The following is a 21,849-nucleotide window of genomic DNA, read 5'->3' on the forward strand; positions in this document are numbered from 1 at the left end:
GTTCTTACAAGAACCAAGAAGTATGACGATATTAGCCCGGTTCTGTCAACACTGCATTGGCTCCCTATTAAACATCATATAAATTCTAAAATCTTGCTAATTACTTACAAAGCACTAAATTCCCCAGTACTTGAGCGAGCTCTTAACACATTATAGTCAAGTCAAGTCACCTTTATTTATATAGCACTTTTTACAATGCAGATTGTGTCAAAGCAGCTTTACAGTGATAACTGGTAAATAATTTGGCTGCACAGCAGCTCTTTAAGAAAACGGTGTCATTGTCCAGCTTAAGTAAATTCAGTATTGATTCATTCTGTTGTAAAAATAAACTAATTTATCTATATATCAGCACTTGAGAAAACAGTTATGTCATCATCCAGCTCAGTTCTGTTCGCATACAATAGTGTCAATGTAGGCAGATCAAAAACATTGTATAGTCCTTCATGTCTATTGTCATCTCAAAAAAAAAAAATTTCAGGCTGCCAGCCAGCCAGCCAATACTGAGTCGGCATTCTGACGTAGAGCGCTGCACTATGTTTCCAACGTCAACAGCATAGGAGACTGACAGGGAGGAGAAGAAATTGTTGTATAAAGTTTTGTTTTGTTTTTGCACACAAATAGTATTCTAGTTGCTTCATAACATTAAGGTTGAACCACTGCAGTCACGTGGACTATTTTAACAATGTCTTTACTACCTTTCTGGGCCTTGAAAGTGGTAATAACATTGCAGTCTAGGGGAATCAAAAAGCTCTCAGATTTCATCAAAAAAAATCTTAATTTGTGTTCCGAAGATGAACGAAGGTTTTACGGGTTTGGAGCGACATGAGGGTGAGTAATTAATGACAGAAATTTCTACCCTTTAACTAATTAACTAATGTTAACGGATACAGCTTTTGATTTTTGAAAATGTAGACATTTACATATATACAATTATATTTTCACTACAGAACAGATGTTTCAAAGTGTCAAAGTGTCTGCAGAGTACCGAACATTTAATTGTTTTCCATGCAACGAAGTGTGAAAATCCATTTCAGCCACTGATGTCTGTGATAGCCATCAGTACACTGACTGTGGTGTGTTTGGCAGTTTATCTGGACACACTTCACTCTCATACATCTCAGTGTAAACCTGTGACAGCGCTGCTACAATGATGAATGTCTCCAACACTGAGGGTATTTTCACAGAAAATGTCATGCTTTCTTTTCAGCTAATTAGAACTTCAGTTTGTGTGTGCGCATGTGTGTGGGGGGTAGAGAGTTAAATTTGCGAATTATGTATGAAATAGATTGATCGAGTGTGTATAAAAACACATGGGCGTAACATTAGGTAATTTGTTTTTCAGCAGTGACCAATGACAAATTACCCACCTTCTGATGGAGTAATTCTTCCTACCTGCGTGGCGAGACATATTTTGGAGCTTATTTGAAATATTTTCAATACTCATACATGGCAAATAGATTGCATTCTGTGACAATTTAAAGCCCTGAGCCGAAATATTGACACCTGGTCCTGTTATTGTACATTTTACATTCTCTCATCTCAAATATTCCTGGACCGAAACCAGGTTGTCTATAAATATTTTGCTCAGTCTGACAGTATATGGCTCTCTTCTATCCACGCACATTTTCTCCACAAATCCACCATGCTTACATGTGGAAATGAGGCTGGAGAAAAATCAAGCCCGAAGGGCCCTGAATGTTGCGCGGAACCTCAAATCCCCATCTCTGAGCATCCCGTGGCATCTCTTGTCCTTAGGACTCCCCGGCCTTATCTTGTGAAAACAGAGGGAATTAGATGTATTTGCCCAAATGCAGTGCTATGTAATTGAAAAGCCACTAGTCTTGGTGGGTTGCCATAGAAACCAGCAGGTAATAGAGTAGTACCTCTTCCTCCACACTTCCACCCCAGTGTGTTACAGTATCTGCCCACTAGCTCTTTAGAGAGACGGGCTGACCTACTAAAATATGCCTATTGCCGCCAACCTTTTTCCTAATCCGCTGCTCGCCGCTTGCACAGCACCGCATAAAGCGTGACACAAAGGCCAAAAGGAGATGGCCCATTTAGTGTTTTTTGCCCCATGCCGTGTCACCATCAGATGCATTTGCAGAAAGCTCGCTGTCTACCATGCTGTGATACAGAGCGCGTGCACAGCGACCGCCGTGTTCTTCGGGGAAGAATATCAGCTGTTAGAAAGGACTTACAAAGTATTTTTCATGTCATTCAGGGGTTTAGTCACACAGTCTGGCCATATCTTCTTTATTCTTATATTGTGATTACTGAGCCCCATTACGGAAAAGCATATGAATTTCACGTGTTTTTGCTTCGTATGTCATCCATTGTTGTTGTTAACTAAAATTAAAACTATTATAATAGTTTTTTCAGTAAGTGAAAAAATAAAATAGAAATAGAAATATTAGATGAAAAACCTAAACTTAAAAAAACTTTCATGAAAATTAGAAATGTTCTCTTGGCAACTAACTGAAATAAATAAGTTGAAGTACCAAAATTACTGAAACTAAAATTGAAATAATAGAAATATTTATAAATAAAATAATATTGCAATAAGAACTGAAAATATAAAAATAAAAACCAATTTAAAATATTAATAAATACTATAATAGTATATATAAATAAAGCTAAAATAACTCTGCAAACATGAAATTCTGTGTATATATATCCAGATTCTGTAAAATGACACAAAAAATGAATGCGGTTCTTCAGTTAGGCCAAATGCAAGTGCAAATCCCTTTGAAGGCATCAACCAGACATCCTATTTTGTGCTACTGAAATAGATCATTGATGTGACCCAGATATGCTGGACAGTTGCAGCCTGTATCTTAGTGTTAAAATGCCACAATCACTAGATCCAGAGTGCCATCCTTACTCAAGTCGAAGCTTAATTAGTTTGCCTTTTTAACCCCCCGCCAAGCTTTGGGATCTATTTGTACGCAGAACTGATTGATATGGGCATAGAAGGTTTGCTACTCTGAAACCCCAAACAAGCACCTCGACAGCGGTTAAAAGCATTGATTTTCGAAGCACGTTTTTTATCTGGAGACCGTAAAAGGATTTTGATCCGCGAGCTGCACGAAAAAAGACCCATTTATCAAGCCTTTTGTCTTATAATCGTCGCGAGAGCACTTGCTATATAAATGAGCTCAGCTGGACCATGTGGGCTAGATGAACTTATGTCTTCCATGTGGTTAAATCTGTGGCCTGAATAGAGACCCCATAGGATTTGGAGAATTTTTTAAGAACCGTTTCCATGGCACTGTTTCTTCTTCAACGTCGTATCAAGGGTGAAAAATAATAAAAGACTTACGAAAGCACCCGCTCGAGTCTTGACCCAGAGGACCCAATAATCTCTCCTAGAGTGCAGAACGTCTGGCCGAGGAAGGACTGTGGAAGACAAAACAATGAAGGTAAATCAGTTCTGTGGGTTTCCTGCTCCACAGATACAAATCAGCTGTGACAGTCCTGTCTGGAAAATCTCAGAAAGATGGTATGAGGACTCACCTTGGATACTGTATGTCACTGAGTATAAAGACAGGTGAGGCCTGGCTGATGAAACTCTAAGCAATGGAAGGGGTGAATCAATGACATGGAAATGCATACAAAAAAGCAAGCAAAAAAAAAGAAAAACAAGACAAGACTTTGAGAACTACGACAGACTGTTTCATGCAGTTTTAAAGGACACAGAGGGTCTGGGCTTTGAACATGACACTTTTTTTTTTTTTTTTCAAAGAATGAGAACTGAAAAACAAATTGCATTCTCTTTGTAACTATTTCTGGCATGACGGAAAACAAGCAATGGATAAATTATACTCATTTACAGCTTGTACCTTCTGTTATCCACATCCATTGTAGCAGAAAAGACATCAAATCAACACGGTAAAACTAGAAGTCATTGCATCGTGGTTCTTGTCTATTCATTAGCATGCAGGAAACGGCATTTGAGACATTAAAGTTTGCTTACATGTTTTGAGATGTTTGAGCTTCTAGAGTCCACATTGTATCTGCGTCGAATAAGCAAAAGATTGAAAGTGAACTGGAAGATCATGTCTAAAAAATATATCATTGTCTAAGGGCTTTTTTCTAAAACTAAAGGCGGAAAAGGTCCGTCCTCCACTTACACGTCAAACCGAAGGTTCTGCTTTTCTTCAAAGAAGTAATCCAAGACAAACTTCCTCACAAAGTCTGGGTTGAGAGTGTTGTCAATCACTTCTGTTCGTCCAAACTAAACAAGAATAAAAGATGCATCTTTAGATTAATGTTTTCATGGCAAGATAATGAAACAACATCTTTAGATTCAAACTACTAATACTGCAATGTATTGTCCATCTAAAAAAACAACATTGTTTCACCTTCCCAAGTACAAACATAATACATGAAGGTCATTCTCTGCAAATTGGGTATAAAGCAGGCCTTGAAGTATTTTTGCCACACAAAAATATTTGTGAAAGAACATGCTTTATCTTGTAAACTAAATATTGTTTAATTTTTTTTTTTTTGCAAATATATTTAACCCTGTTGCCAAAATTCAGAATTTATGAATGCAGTTTAAAACCCTGAATTGTGTTATTAAAAAAAGGTAAATGTTAGACAAATTAAAAAAAAAAAAAAAGTATACTTATTTTTATGAAACCCTGCACATGACATGCAAGAAAAAAGTAAATCATGTACACTATTTACTAATTTGTTCCTTCGATTTACTACATCATGCGCACGATTTACTATTTCGTTCACTAGATTTACTAAATCAAGCACACAATTTACTAATTCATTCCCTCGATTTACTAAATTGTGCGCATGATTTACTAATTTGTTCCCTCGATTTACTAATTTGTTCTCTCAATTTACTAAATCGTGCTCATGATTTACTATTTCTTTCCCTTGATTTCCTAAATTTTGTGCACGATTTACTAATTTGTTCCCTCGATTTACTAAATCATGTTCACGATTTACTATTTCTTTCCCCCAATTTACTAATTTGTTCCCTCGATTTACTAATTTGTTCTCTCGATTTACTAAATCGTGCTCACGATTTACTATTTCTTTCCCTAGATTTACTAAATCGTGCACACAATTTACTATTTTTTTCCCTAAATTTACTAAATCTTGCTCACAATTTACTAATTTGTTCCCTCAATTTACTAAATCGTGTGCACAATTTACTAATTCATTCCCTCGATTTACTAATTTGTTCTCTCGATTTACTAAATCGTGCTCACGATTTACTATTTCTTTCCCCTTTAATTTACTAAATTGTGCACACGATTTACTAATTAGTTCCCTCGATTAACTAAATCGTGTGCACGATTTACTAATTTGTTCTCTCGATTTACTAAATCGTGCTCACGATTTACAATTTCTTTCCCTCAATTTACTAAATTGTGCACACGATTTACTAATTAGTTCCCTCGATTAACTAAATCGTGTGCACGATTTACTAATTTGTTCTCTTGATTTACTAAATCGTGCTCACGATTTACTATTTCTTTCCCTCAATTTACTAAATTGTGCACACGATTTACTAATTTGTTCTCTCGATTTACTAAATCATGTTCACGATTTACTATTTCTTTCCCCCAATTTACTAATTTGTTCCCTCGATTTACTAATTTGTTCTCTCGATTTACTAAATCGTGCTCACGATTTACTATTTCTTTCCCTCAATTTACTAAATTGTGCACACGATTTACTAATTAGTTCCCTCGATTAACTAAATCGTGTGCACGATTTACTAATTTGTTCTCTCGATTTACTAAATCGTGCACACAATTTACTAATTTGTTCCCTCAATTTACTAAATCGTGTGCACAATTTACTAATTCATTCCCTCGATTTACTAATTTGTTCTCTCGATTTACTAAATCGTGCTCACGATTTACAATTTCTTTCCCTCAATTTACTAAATTGTGCACACGATTTACTAATTAGTTCCCTCGATTTACTAAATCGTGCTCACGATTTACTATTTCTTTCCCTCAATTTACTAAATCGTGCTCACGATTTACAATTTCTTTCCCTCAATTTACTAAATTGTGCACACGATTTACTAATTTGTTCTCTCGATTTACTAAATCGTGCACACAATTTACTAATTTGTTCCCTCAATTTACTAAATCGTGTGCACAATTTACTAATTCATTCCCTCGATTTACTAATTTGTTCTCTCGATTTACTAAATCGTGCTCACGATTTACTATTTCTTTCCCTCAATTTACTAAATTGTGCACACGATTTACTAATTAGTTCCCTCGATTAACTAAATCGTGTGCACGATTTACTAATTTGTTCTCTCGATTTACTAAATCGTGCTCACGATTTACTATTTCTTTCCCTCAATTTACTAAATTGTGCACACGATTTACTAATTAGTTCCCTCGATTAACTAAATCGTGTGCACGATTTACTAATTTGTTCTCTCGATTTACTAAATCGTGCTCACGATTTACTATTTCTTTCCCTCAATTTACTAAATTGTGCACACGATTTACTAATTAGTTCCCTCGATTAACTAAATCGTGTGCACGATTTACTAATTTGTTCTCTCGATTTACTAAATCGTGCTCACGATTTACTATTTCTTTCCCTCAATTTACTAAATTGTGCACACGATTTACTAATTTGTTCTCTCGATTTACTAAATCGTGCACACAATTTACTAATTTGTTCCCTCAATTTACTAAATCGTGTGCACAATTTACTATTTCGTTCCCTCGATTTACTATATTGTGCGCAAGATTAACTAATTTGTTCCCTCGATTTGCTATATCGTGTGCACGATTTACTATTTTGTTCCCTAGATTTATTAAATCATGCGCACGATTAACTAATTTGTTCCCTCGATTTGCTAAATCGTGCGCACAATTTACTTTTTCGTTCCCTAGATTTACTAAATCATGCGCACGATTTACTATTTTGTTCCCTCGATTTACTAAATCGTGTGCACAATTTATAAATCGAGGGAACAATAATATTACCAATATTACCATAATTTAATATATTTTTATATATATATATAATTTTTTTGACAAATTTGACAAATTTTGCAATAATTTGTTTACAGTAAAGAAGAGCATATATATTGCCATTTATAAACATCGCTGTCCTCCAATGAATCATGATGGTTGAAATGAATAGAACAGAAAACCATAAATCTGTAAATCTGCACAGAAGGAATCACTGATGTGCCAAAGCATAATAACAGTTGCTATGATCATATTTTCATGATCAGAAGCAAAATCAGCCCTCAGACTTCCCTTCTCTCCGCAGACTCAACAGCAGTCTGAGCTCTGCATGAAAGTGGGGCAGGAATAGCAGCTCAGTGTGAGCTCGTACAGCTTCCTGCCAACGTACACATCCCTGAAGCAATCAGACAGTAATTCCCATTGAGCAGGAGTCCTCGGTGGAGCTCACCGATGGCACAGAGTAATGAACTATTGATTCCTAACTCAGATTCAGACCCAAGATCATGTTCTCAACACCCCAGACACATAATCCCACCTATCAACTTAGTATCCACGCTTTCCATTATCTGCTCCTGGAGAAGTTCCTGGAGCCGATCGGTCCTTGACTAAAGGTTCAGTGACCGCTGGTCGCTGCATTATCTGTTTAGGGGAGCAGGCTGTTTATAATGCAGTTGCTATGCATGCTTTTGGAGGTACTTGTAATGTGAGTGGGCACTTGAGTGTTGATATGCATGCAGAGAAAGCCACTGGTCCAGATACACGCTAGCTATATAAAAGTACAGTGAATATTTCATGATGCCATCTGGAGAGCGAGATATCTCTAGAGAAGTCCAGAGTGCTCGCTGCATTCCTTGAGTTTCCAAAGGCAAACTACTGTTTTTTTCCCCTACACTCAGTCTGAGAATTTCCCAGAGGCTGGTGATTCTTTGAATCCTGGCAAGATGGTGGGATACAATTAGTAGCTGCATTTACAATTCTGCCAAAAGGGTCGTCTTTGAATGATTTTAAAACACTGAGAAGCAACGAAACAACTAAAAATATCAGTGAACTGTACAATACTGTCATTTTTTTGTCATTATTTTATAACTTCTTTGCTACTATCCATTTAGCTGGCATAATAATTTCTGTCATTTCTACTCAATTTTATGTTTTCAAAGTTTTAATTTTATTTCTTTCAAGAAATTGAACTTCTTGAAATTCTTGGTAAATTCAAAGTGGTCATGAACTTCACTTCTAGAAAAACGTCAGTAGATGAAGAGCTCAGTTTATATATATATATATATATATATATATATATATATATATATATATATATATATATACACACACACACACACTTGTTTTTACTGTCACATTTGATGACTTTAATGTGTCTCTGCTTAATAAAAGTAAATCCAATTTAGTAGATAACATAGTAATATTGAATAATTTGCTCATGTTTGTTATTAAAAGGTTCTGTAAGTTTATGGATACTGTTTCTAAAAGAAACAGTCTCATGAGATTAGTCTGGAAGGCAAATAATAGAATGCTCATCATAAAAGAAAAAGAAAAAACAGAACATCCACAGAAGCGCAGATAGGAGGAGGATGGAGGAGAATAACGACTGATAGACACAACAATCTGATAATAAATAGAATTGAAAAGAAAAACCCTTCATGGTGGATATAAAAGTACAACAAAGGATCACATCAATATAACTGCAAATTGTGTCCTGACTGTAGCTCCTATATTTGTGGCCAATGGACCGTGTTAATTGATAATACAGTTTTTCAAAAGCCTAAAACACAACATGCTGAGCACTATGTGTTCTGTTCATTTGTACCATAAAAAGCATACTAACCTCTCTCCACTCTTTAGTACCAATTCCTTGAACATACAACACAACCACTGCAAAGAGAAAATGGAAAAATAATGGTCAAACACAGAAAGAAACAGTCAATAAATAAATAGATAAAAACACTTGCAACCTGTGCACAGTCTGTTTCCTTAAATGAAGCTAATAAAGATGCTTCACTGAGAGCTTCCTCCTGCCATCTAATAAGAAAATGGCTTGGAGAAGTGCCGACTGTAATCAGTGTGGAGTATTAGTCCCAACTCCAGGCCCTTTAAGTCAAAGTGTGGAGCAGCAGGTGTGAGAATCTAATTCATCAATAAATTCATTGAATCATTCAAGAGGAGTCCAAACAGGAAATGCCCTGATCAACAAATGGACTGCAGCTCTATGGGTGGTCATTTGAGTAGTCAGAAATGTCTTGATGAGATACCATTCAGTCCAGCAAGCTCTTGGGAAAGAATTTGGACTTGTCCCTTGCTCTATAATCTTCTGACAGACCTCATTCTCAGAGAAACTGATATTTGTGTCCGAATATTTCAGGATTTACTTATTTGCTTGTTTGTTAATCAATTCATTTGGGATGGATGGATGGATGGATGGATGGATGGATACCAGAGCTGTAATCACTATACATTATATCCACAAAAATATAACCTCTGAACATAGATATTTCTAATTATAAAAATAAAATGTTTTTTTTTTATGGATGTTTATGTTTATGTGTTTTGCATTACTAAATTAGGTCAAATAATGTGAATAAGTTCAGTACCCTGTTAATTATGTCAGTTAGCAGCACTCATTCCACCCAAATGGAACATTTTCCTGAGAATGGCCCTGGAATTTAATCACTCTGAAATAAGCCTAAACAAGAATTTCTTGTTTTTCCATGATGCAAATGTTACCCGAAACAAGGCATTATGAATGCATAATCTCTCTGTTTCACTGAACAAGATTAGACTGACCACATTCATTATTTTCAACTCCTCGAAAGATCTGCAGTAACTACACTGGGGCGGCTAATGTTTAACGATTTCACATAAATTACATGGAACAATCATCAGAGCACAGAAAGCATTTCAGGAAGAGCAGAGACACCTATTCAGGTATGACCTTTGCCAGATCAACCGAGGAACTGATTTAGAATAAATCTCAGTGCAAATTATGGCAACTCAGATGTCAGTCAAGCGTTTGATTGCTGTGAGCATTAGGGTGAAGGATTAATAAATGTTATAATTTGGCCTTCTCTGACTAAGGCAGGTTTAAAAAGACAAGTTGAAGGTTTTTTTTTTTTCCTCGTTTTTCAACTTTCCTTCCAAAGTAGTCCCTTTGATACCTCTGGAAATAGCAGTGGGTGAAAAAAAAAAAGATATGTCCTAGGGGTACAACACTTTCAGCAATGGCTTTACATTACCAAATAGCCATGAATAACCCATCCGAAACCTTCACACTTGTTTTCAAGGCAACAGCAAAATAATTCATGTGAATAGTATTCACAGCTATTGACATCAGTTGGGAAGAGAAAATGCTTTGTGTTTCTGCTCAGTGGTTGACCCTCTGAGAAAAAAAAAAAAAAAAAACTCTGAATAATGCAATATTAAAATATGGCCAGGTTTATATTATCATGCAGGACGACCATTTTATTACCCTTAAGAATAGTAAATACAACTCAGTCAGAATTATTATATGCTCATTAGTCAATCAAGAAGATCTGAATGAATATGTAAGTGCTGAATTTTAAATGCTAGCTATATAAAGCTTTTTGCATGCAGTTCTTTTAGCCAAATTTTAAAGGTGCCCTAGAACTTCTTTTTAAAAGATATAATATAAGTCTAAGGTGTCCCCTGAATGTGTCTGTGAAGTTTCAGCTCAAAATACCTCATAGATTTTTTTTAATTCATTTTTTTAACTGCCTATTTTGGGGCATCATTAACTATGCACCGATATATAGGTTGCGGCCCCTTTAATTCTCGTGCTCCCCGCCCCCGGAGCTCGCGCTTGCCTTGAACACAAAGTTCACACAGCTAATATAACCCTCAAAATGGATCTTTACAAGATGTTCGTCATGCATGCTGCTTGCATACATCGGATCATGTAAGTATAGTATTTATTTGGATGTTTACATTTGATTCTTAATGAGTTTGAGGCTGTGCTGCGTGGCCAAAGCTAACATTACACACTGTTGGAGAGATTTATAAAGAATGAAGTTGTGTTTATGCATTATACAGACTGCAAGTGTTTAAAAATGAAAATAGCGACGACTCTCTTGTCTCCATGAATACAGTAAGAAACGATGGTAACTTTAACCACATTTAACAGTACATTAGAAACATGCTAACGAAACATTTAGAAAGACAATTTACAAATATCACTAAAAATATCATGTAATCATGGATCATGTCAGTTATTATTGCTCCATCTGCCATTTTTCGCTATTGTTCTTGCTTGCTTTCCTAGTCTGATGATTCAGCTGTGCACAGATCCAGACGTTCTGCCCATGTCTAATGGCTTGATCATGGGCTGGCATATGCAAATATTGGGGGCGTACACCCCGACTGTTACATAACAGTCTGTGTTATGTTGAGATTCGCCTGTTCTTCGGAGGTCTTTTAAACAAATGAGATTTATATAAGAAGGAGGAAACAATGGAGTTTGAAACTCAGCGTATGTCTTTTCCATGTAATGAACTCTTGTTATTCAACTATGCCAAGGTAAATTCAATATTTAATTCTAGGGCACCTTTAAATAAAATAGCTTCCTAAATACTGCGCAGTAAACAACGTGCTCTATTATTTTCTAAAAATAGTACAAACACGTTATATAGCAATAATCAAACCACAGATGTCATATGACATCAACACATTTAATTTCTAGTTCAGCAAAAGAGGTACAGTATTATCATCTAATAAAATTTAAAAAATAATTCAAATAAAAACAATTATTTTGCCAATTAAATCAGTAACAACATGGCTGCAGTACGACCGAATTTCATTCACACTACCCATATTCGTACTAAACAGAACATACTTTTTTAATGGTCGCAAAGTAAATTCAAATTCTAATGTAGTACCTACTCAGACAGTATGCAATTTCAAATGCACCGGTTTCAGTTCATTACACAGGAAATGGAAGGTCATGCTGAGAGTATTGCATTTGGAACACAGTACCCTATCGCACCCTTTGTTGCATCACTGTTTTGGAAAGTAATAAGTTATCCCAGGTATTCCAGCATGCATTCAGAAAAACTGTATACTGTGAATAATATCTAATGCAGAAATAGTACGAATAGTGTGATTGTAAATTTTCAGAAAATACCCATGGACTGATTTGGCCTCGACAAGGACAAATCACAAAGATCAAGACTTACCTGGTGCTGACCTTGAGAATGTATCAACATCCAGCAAACTCCTGGAGGAACAGAAAAACAGAGATGCTAAAGCACAAAACAGACAACAAAATAGTCGCTAGCAATAATAAGCCAACAAAACCTACCTAGATGATATTTTTTGTGCTATTTTATTGAACAGATGGTTGCACAGAAACAAAAGCAGCTTCTATGTTTGTCCTATATGAACAAAGAGACTCATTGATGCTCAGGTCAGAGCAAGCTTTAGTTTTCTCCTGCCAAACATCAATAATGAAGGTCATGAGCATCAAAATGAGCCTACATTAAAATCAAAATTGACCCTATTTACTTTATTATTCTTTTTAGGAATACAGTTTCCTTGCATTCATTTAGTGGAAAACATGTATTGAGTGTTTAACCACATTTTTAATTGACTTGATAACGATGGTTTCCTCTGAAAATAAATAACACACTTTTAAGTCATTTTAGAGGAAATGCATTATCATCAACATACACAACGAATACTGAGATGTTTTGTCTGCAATATCTTACTTTTTTAATGCATGTACCCGGTCTTATTGCGCATGATTCATTGGGCATGTTATTATAAAGAAAAAATCTGTTTGTCTTCATAATCTTTTACCAAATTAAATATCTCTTCCTCTAAAATGACTTACCTTTACAGATAAATTCACAAATTTCTTAGTTTTCAACCACTTGACTTCATTCTAGTACATAACCGCCAGCATTCACAATCTTATCAATTCCCACTTGATAAAACCAAGACTCAACCTACATTTTTCACATTGCGTATCTCGTTTTAATTCAAAATTCAGCACACTACAGAAGTTAAATGGGTTGTGAAAAGCATTTCACATTGACCTTATCTCTGTCAACTGAAAGATATTTCAACAAGGACTGTTGATTTAAAGTTATGTTTCATAACTGCTATTTATCGGTTGAGTTTCCATCCATCAGTCTGTTATTGGTCTCTGACGGTGCATTTAAAATTAAAGACCAGACTGTTTTAAGACAGGCATGATGGATGACCAGTACCAGGAACCCATAGATATTCTCTCAAAGGAGAATTGTGTTTGTGGAATAAATAGATAGAGGAATAGAAGAAAAGGCTAGGGAAGTACAGCAGAGAGCACATTAATCCATCCGACCGAGCAGAGAATCGATTCCATCTCTAGTCTGCAGGATGCGGCTCTGAGCAACAGGAGGTATTGCCTGACATCTGGTGTGACGCCAGCTGTGACGTTTTAAGCCCGAATAAACGGGTCCTGAAGCTCTGGCATCTCAACAGGGAGCGCTTTCACGTGCTCCGTACTGAGGGGGATCCCTTGACAGACCATGTGGCTTCAGTTATTGGGTTTTAGGTGATGACCTTGATCAGAATAACAGCAGAATAACATACTGCAAGCTTCCTAATTTGTTTCGCATTTATGCAAACACCTTCATTATGGTTGGGCATATTAATCGACACGCATGAACTTTATTACTGGATGTAATAAAAATCCCCAAGAAAGTCAACTAATCTCCAAATCAGGTTATGAGGATCAGCTGATGTATAATTCAAAGTTTGACGTGTGCAAAAAGAGCCCAGTAGACCTACATGTCTGTATCCCGCTCTCTTCCTTTTAAACAAGACATCATGAAATCTTCACTCAAAGGAAAACAGACTGACAGTACAGTACAGCATTTTCCTTTCTGATGCTGCCAGGTTTGAGTCATACGTTCAATTAAATATACAGAGAAAATGTTTTCCTTCGCTTCCTGAAATATGATCCAACAGATAGGAATTTACAAGTTTTTCCTGACAAACACAACAGATTCTTTAAAATCTCCGGGTCTGAGAGTCTTCAACACATTCCCATGTTCTGGTTTCCCTCCAGACTCTCCCTTATCGAGTGACACAACGGCATCTGCTGCAATCTGTGTTGACAGTGACAAACAACCTTGATGAATTGGCTTCCCTTGTGAACAGCTTCCACAATTTGCCAGCATAATGCAGTGACAGAAAGACACTTTCACTAACTTGTTGCCTTGCAGAGTGGTATCTGTTTTGAATGCGACTTCATAAAAGATTAAAGTTTCCCTGTGGAGTTTTGCATATGGGTAACTACTCAAAAGTCTAATTGATGGTTGCTTTCAATGGTAATTCCAAGACAAAAGCACAGTTAGTATGCAAATTACTAATTAAACATGGCCAAAAGTATGTGGACACCAAAAACAAAGGTTGATGATAAAATTCCCAGGGTCCGGGGTAAATTTTTATGGGTGGGCCGCCTCTTCCACTGAGTCCAAAGAGTAAGCTTCAGCATTGAGGAACTTGGTGGGCAAATATAAGCAGAGAATTCATTGTATGGTGTAAAATTACAACCCATGCTAAGGTTAATGCTCTTTCGTTTATGAAAATAACGTGCCACCTACACTAAACCTAATCAATAGAGTTAACAAAAGCAAACATGAAATAATAAGCACACTTGCTGAAGCAATCGTGCCATTTTAGCTTAATTCTACAAGTCTTTGAGCTCTTTTATTGTGACCAGTGTTTCACAGGACACTCCACATCGCAAGTGCAGTGAGCTACCGAGCAAGTTCACTACATCAGAAAAGCCATGCATATGAATTCGGTTATGTGATGTAAACATCAAAATGTATTAGTTTACAAATGATGCACTATATGGTAAAAGTGTTTTGAGATCATAACATAGTACTGTGCAAGAAACAAGTCTTTATTAATCGATAATCCACACTGTAATCATAATTTGTGTGAAAGGGAATAAAACTTGCTGCCTCTAGTGTTTATTTCATCTGAAAACTGCAGTGAATTTTATGTATAGGTATGTTTTTGGAGTTTTGCAAAAATGTAGGTGAGCCTAGGTTGTAATATTAATTATTTCACTCAAAATGAAAATTCTGTCATCATTTACTCAGCTTCACTTTATTCCAAACCTGTATAATTTTAAACTGTTTAACTGTATGAAATTCAACTGTTTCACTTACTTTAAATTGTCTGTAAAAAGAAGGTAAGTGTGGGCTACAAAAACACTGGACACCACTGACTTTCAATGTTTGGACAAAAAAAAAAAAAAAAAATCACGATTTGCATGAAGAAAGTAAGTCATACAGGTTTAGAACTGTAAAAAAATATGGACGACGCACCTCCACTCTCTTCAATTGTAGAAAAGTAAAGCCGCTATGGTGAGAAATCGAGTCTCCTTTAGGACCCCAAGTGATCCCGTTGGTTCATCTGACTTTTAATGGGTAGTATTTTTAGCGCCTGATTATAATTGCTGCAAAATTACATAATGATTTATATAGTTTAAAATTCGTTATAATGACATTCATGTCTTTTAAATTACATGGTTCATATATTAGTAGCTTCTGAAATCAAGCATTTCTTGTTCTTATTGTTTTTTTAGTTAGCTTATGTACTAGCATAGCATACATTTACCTGCTAGCTTAGCTTATATTATATTATGTATGTTTTTTCTATATGTTTTTTCAATCATGACATCACACCTCCGTTTCTACAAGCCGGTTCCCTGATTACCGCTAAATCGCCATCACCTGCTTTCAAATGGAGCGGCATTTAATAGACAGAGCCGTAGTTCACAGACAAGCTACGCAATATCGCGCTCATTATCGCAGATGAAACGCCTTCGATAATGAACGCGATATTGCGTAGCTTGTCAGTGAACTACGGCTCTGTCTATTAAATGCCGCTCCATTTGAAAGCAGGTGATGGCGATTTAGCGGTAATCAGGGAACCGGCTTTACTGACGAAATGCGCGTGACAATCGCATGCGATATATCGCCCAGCCCTACAAATAACTAACTAAAACCAGACTTATTTTTTAAAAAAACGAAGACTTGAACTTACATCAATATATAACTATACAAAAATGACAGAAACTATCTTTAGAAAAAAATATTTGAAGTGTAATTTAATTGTTTAGTTTGCCTCACATCCCATTAAATTACATGGACAGGGCGGGGTTTATGACCCATACTGGGACCAACCACCTGGGGGCGATTGAGACACTTTGGCTTCACTTTTCAGGACTTGTGCATGCTTGGTTTGGAAAACATGAAGCCGAGTAATTTCTGACACAATTTTCATTTTTGGGTGAACTATCCCTTCTAATACTTTTTGAACAGGACACCTATATTCTTTCAGCCATGTAATGTATTAAGTCCACAAACTCATAGCCATTTGTACCCTGTCCTGCTACACTTTTTTTACCACAGAGATATCATGCCACAAGGCACTGCCTCAAAGTGAAGCAGAAACCCACTGGGCATCTAGAAGTGGCGCATATTTCATATTCTCTATTTCATTTTTCATAAATCCTGATCTGTTGCATTCATATCCCAGCAGGCTACAATGAAATATGTACCATGAGGTACCACTTGCTCCATTTTCTTGCCCCCGTCTTCCACCTCAGCCAAATTACTGCTTAAGGCTCAGCGGGCAGAGCCTGGCGGCCGCAGATGTGTCTCATGTATAAAGAGACCTCCCTTGGATATCTGGGCAAGCAGTGTCTGAAGTGAAGGCTTTATGCAAACACACAGACAGCATCAGCAGTCAACACATTCATTATTCAGGAAAGAGTCTGTGCTGTTGTTTGTTGCCAGTGGTGTCTGTCCAACAAGGAGAAAACGGTCCAGAGGGACACAGTGAGGGAAGAGGTCAGCCAGGCATTAAAAAAATGTTGCCCTTTATAAACACAGATTAAACTGTGTTTAAGTTGCTTTTTATAAAAAGCAACAAATCATAGATGCATGTTAAGTAATGCAAAATACTCAAAACATGCAGCTAAACAATCATATCTTAAGGACTTTAAATTTAGCATATGACTATATAAGCTACTTTCGATGAAAATAAAGCACAAATAGATATTAAATATAAAATAAGACTGAAAGATCAACATAATAATGATATCTAACTCCATCCAGACATCACGTATGACCAAGAAAAGGGTTGAACGCACCTACGATGCCCAAAAATGCTGTCTGGGTAGGCAGCTCATTAGATTCTGAGACACAAACTGCAAGTCATGAATGATAATAAACAACACCATAGAAGATATGAGATTCCCCCACAACCCTAAACAACCAAACAAACAAAAAGTAGGCTACTGTGGTAATACCATGGTACAGTGATGCTGTCAAAAAAAACAATGTAGCCAAATATTATAGATCAAATGCAAAAGTCAATGACCTGGACAACAGAAAAAAAAAATGAGTGACCACTATTCTGAATATTAGGGAGACTAATCCCACCGATTGGTTATGTAAAAAGTACCAAAAAGTACCATGGTACTATCGTTTTTTCCCCCCTGAACATGTTATTGGACATGTACCACGGTATTACCATCTAATACCACCACTGACTGTACCACTGAACTACCACAGTACTGTTTTGTAAGGGTATGGTTGTTGTTGCCCCAAATACCATGGTTCTGACCATATTCATGTACCATGGTATTTATACGTGACTCCACTTCGCCCCAAGCAAGAGAGACGCTTGTGTCAAATGAATTTTTCCGATTGTTAAATGTTTTTGTTGACTCGTTACTCGACTGTATTTGTATGAGCCTATATTTTAAAGGCTAAAGGACTACATAACGTATTTCAATAGTTCATTATATTTTTTTCCAATTACCAAAAATATAATGGGAGAAAGCCAGAAGATAAAAGACACGACGGTTTTAAGACTTAATAATTGAATTAGGAACATTAATAAGAAAATAATTAAGGACATTTTCGCTCTTACCTGCACGAGACGGTGATCTCTATTTTGGTGGCAGGTACGCTGCTGTTTAACGGATCAAACTCCCCGATCGATGCCATTGCAGCTCCTCGGGAGTTTGAGACAAGTCTTCAAATGACTCCAAAATCTGGGTCTCACTCGTCTCTGGCGTCACACGTGTAATATAACCCACCAAACTGTCGCAGAAATGTGGCTTTCCTTACAATTTGGATGGAGCGAACATCATCGGTCCGGTTGAATCTGACCCCCTCGCGCACCTGAGGAGAGCGCGCACGACCGCGAGAGATGCGCGCGTTTGATCGGCAGGTAGGTAGAGTCTGACTGGACCTCCTCTCGTCCTCCCTCAGCGCGGACACTCCGACTCCGCTTTGAAAACTTAAATTGAAAACATCAATTTTTAATATTACAGAAGCCATTCAATATTTATGAGATGTGGTGTCAGATATGGATCTGAAACCTTTGGGGACGTTTAATCTATTGATGTGGGGAAACGATTTTCAAACATCCAGTTTTCCAAACGCCCACGGCTTTTAAAATCCGGTTGAGCTGTGGTAAACGTCGATGTTGCGCAGTAAAAATAGCAAAATACTCGAGTATTTCCCAGCACCTTATAGCAATAAATGAGTTATGAATCTGCTGAAAGCCCTAGACATGCCTTTATCTCAAAACATGAGCTGCCTACACAAAATAGCATGTTTGGCCATCTAATGTTCGATTTGATCGCCTAAAAGCATCTTTATGATGCTCAAAAATGCTGCTTCACTAACAAAAAAGTAGCAAAAATATTCTTTAAGCTACCAGTATCGTGGCAGTATATGAAAATGGTAATTATTCACTGTACAAAAGCACCACTGTATTTTATTTCATAATAATTATGCATTGTTTTGCTGCTAAATCACAAACTACAATGGTTTTGTCTCTAAATCTAGTGAGCTGCACACATAAATAGCATTTTTGGGCACCAAATGTTAGATTTAAACTCTTATCGGACATATGATGCTTGAAAGTGCTACAATAACAAACCAAAAAAGCCAAAAATATTAAATTATGTAGTACATGAAAATAACTATCCACTATATCAAAACTATATTAAAGCACTTTTTTGTGTGGGGAATTTTAAATTAATAAATCAGATTTTGGTGATGGATCAGAAACCACTTTGGTTCTGTCTCAAAATCTAGTGAACTGCCTATCTAGACAGCTATTTTTGGCATCACAAGCTCGAATGTGTGCGCAAGCTGCCCAAAAATGCTGTGTAAACTATTAAACTAAACAAACACAATGGAATGGCATGGTAAAAAATCTTTCAGAAGCATAATAAATTACCATACCATGGTACTGCTACAGTACTTCTTTGTAAGGAAAAGCAAACAAACACTTTCAGAATGTGTGATTCAAAAGTCTAAACATGCCTGTTTCCCAAAAAATGCTGTCTACACTAGCAAATAACACATTTTGGACCATGGTATTTTCATTAAAAACAATAACAACATGTTATTACCATGTTGAAACAACTATGCTAATTTTATGGAACATTAAAAAAAAAAAAAAAGTAGCACCAATGAACCATTTTCAGGGTGGAGGATGGTAATGCCATGGCATTTTTTTTATTTTTATCCTTTTTTGTAATCGAATCCCCTTAGGACAATTTGATTTGAATTGAGTTTCCAGCCATCTCTGAAGTGACCAGACTTTTAACCTAAATTTTAATAAAACTCTGGTGCCCTGAGGGAAGATAGAATACTGTTATATCTTCTTGACGCTTTCCTAACGGCTAGTGATGGGCAGTATTGCTCCTCAATTGCTTTTGGGAGATGGCACATTGAACCTCTTGGCAAAACAAGAAAGAGTGAGAGAGAAAGTCTGAATGGGGACGGAGGGGGAAAAAAAAAACAGTTTGCATACGTTCCCGTCTGGTTACCCAGCCAGCCAGCGAGCCCTCGGATGAGAGGAACCTCTCTAATGGAACCCATCTACAGGGAAATTTAATTGTCCTTTGAGGTGAATCTCTGCTTAGCTTTCCAGTCACAAACTCAAAGCAAGAGATGGATAGCGAAACAGGGTGTGGGAGACTCTCATTACACCTGCATACAAAAGACCGCCTGTGTCCCGCCGTCCTTGAGATGCCAGAAACCTACAGGTTCGTAGAAGAAAGGAGAATTCGCAGCAAGCTGCACAATATGCTCATTAGTGATGTGTCAGTCACAGTGACAGTTCATGCATTGTTGTTCTAGAGGAACAAAATACAGATATAAAACTGTATTGAATATAAGACATGACAAAATAAATTGAACCTGCCATAAGGATGTTCCATCATTACCTCCTCCTGAGTCCTGCAAAGTCAGCATCGCTGTCCTGAATCCTGAAATCTAGGGTGCAGAATTTGAACAAACTCCTAAGCCTGAAGTATTAAACTTTGTTATGTAACTGGACACACAAAAAAATCTCATGGAATTACATTAAAGGAGGGACATATCTAGAGACCAGAATATCAGCTAGCAACCACCCAACACACTGTAACAACCAAAAAACAATGCACTTAGAAAAGCAATAAACCATTAAAACAATTAATATAGCCACACCATTCTGAAAGTGACTTTTACAGAAGCAACACATACTTTTCCTTCACAAAAGGCCAAAAATCTAGTTCTCTTCTGGCGTTTGTAAGTTTTCATTGTTCAAACACTTCAGTCTGTTCTTCCAGATTGTGTGGATTCTCATGTAAGCAGAAACAAATGGAGCATCTTATCAGCAGAGGACGCAGCTCCAAATCTTCTGTCACAGTTTCCTTTTCATACAATGGAGTATGAAATCAAATGTTACGTTCTTCTTGGTCTTCAAGCTTTTGTCACAAACAAGCACTAATTACATCTCCATATATTAATTAAAGTGGCACACATTTACATTAGTTGAAAAGCAAAAGGATTTGTAAACCACCAAAAAAGCAAAACATATTTTTTTTCTAAATAACAAGGCTTCATGCATACATTCAAGCTGGCATAAACATTAAAATGCACCCTATTTATGCATGTTATAGATCTTATTGTGAACAATTCATCTGTGCATGTTTAATTATTTTTAAAAACTGACTCAAAATATTTAAAGGGGACCTATAATGCCCCTTTCACATGATATAATATAAGTCTCTGGTGTCTCCAGAATGTGTCTGCGAAGTTTCAGCTCATAATACCCCATAGATCATTTATTATAGCTTGTCAAATTTGCCCCTATTTGGGTGTGAGCAAAAACACGTTGTTTTTGTGTGTCCCTTTAAATGCAAATGAGCTGTTCCTCCCAGCCCACTTTCCAGAAGAGGGCGGAGCTTTAACAGCTCGTGCTTCGGTTGCTCAACAACAACAAAGCTGGAGAATCTCACGCAGCCAAAATGAGGATTGTCAGTAACGGTGTTCAGCCTTACAATGTTCAAACGGGAGTCAACACTGATGGAGAGACTCAGGAAGAAGTTACAACTTTTAGAATGAAACTGGACGTTTCTGAATGGTTAGTGGATAAATTTATGTTAATCTTTTGTGCAAATCCAGCGTTGAATTGACCCTCGTTTGTGAAGCAGTCCGGTGTAAAATGACGGCATGGTAACTACAACAACTCTTCCTCTTCTCTAAAGCAGCCCAACATGGCCCTTTGTTGCGTGTTCTCAGGGGCGGGGTTTATGTAAATTTTAAAGTTAGTGATGTCACCAACCCAGGAAGAAGCTCGTTGTAGTCCCTACCAGTCCTTTGTTGTAGTCCTTAAAAAGTGATTTCTATAAAAGAAAATATCTTCCTTTGCATTGAACTTTGAGCGTCGTAACTTTACAGATGTTGTTTATTCTCAAACAGCAACATTACACACTAACTAAAGTTAAAAAAGTTAAATCATAATCAACCACCCCTTTAATCAAATACAACTGTGA

The 21,849-nt window shown here is 36.7% G+C and overlaps 1 protein-coding gene across 1 annotated transcript in view; it reads right to left on the reverse strand.

Annotated features, from left to right (window-relative positions):
- Window positions 1–21,090, reverse strand: part of cpne9 (copine family member IX) — a 50,687-nt gene extending 29,597 nt beyond the window's left edge. The window contains exons 1-8 of the mRNA XM_048178118.1: window positions 20,257–21,090; window positions 17,940–20,107; window positions 12,173–12,213; window positions 8,815–8,861; window positions 4,134–4,237; window positions 3,977–4,016; window positions 3,843–3,845; window positions 3,323–3,399 (exon numbers count right to left, since the gene is read on the reverse strand). Coding sequence (XP_048034075.1) covers window positions 3,323–3,399; window positions 3,843–3,845; window positions 3,977–4,016; window positions 4,134–4,237; window positions 8,815–8,861; window positions 12,173–12,213; window positions 17,940–18,016 — 389 coding nt within the window. The 5' untranslated portion in view covers window positions 18,017–20,107; window positions 20,257–21,090. The remainder of the gene's footprint in view (window positions 1–3,322; window positions 3,400–3,842; window positions 3,846–3,976; window positions 4,017–4,133; window positions 4,238–8,814; window positions 8,862–12,172; window positions 12,214–17,939; window positions 20,108–20,256) is intronic.
- Between the last annotated feature and the right edge of the window lie 759 nt (window positions 21,091–21,849).

Source organism: Megalobrama amblycephala, linkage group LG24 (assembly GCF_018812025.1).
Source record: "Megalobrama amblycephala isolate DHTTF-2021 linkage group LG24, ASM1881202v1, whole genome shotgun sequence".
NCBI lineage: Eukaryota > Metazoa > Chordata > Actinopteri > Cypriniformes > Xenocyprididae > Megalobrama > Megalobrama amblycephala.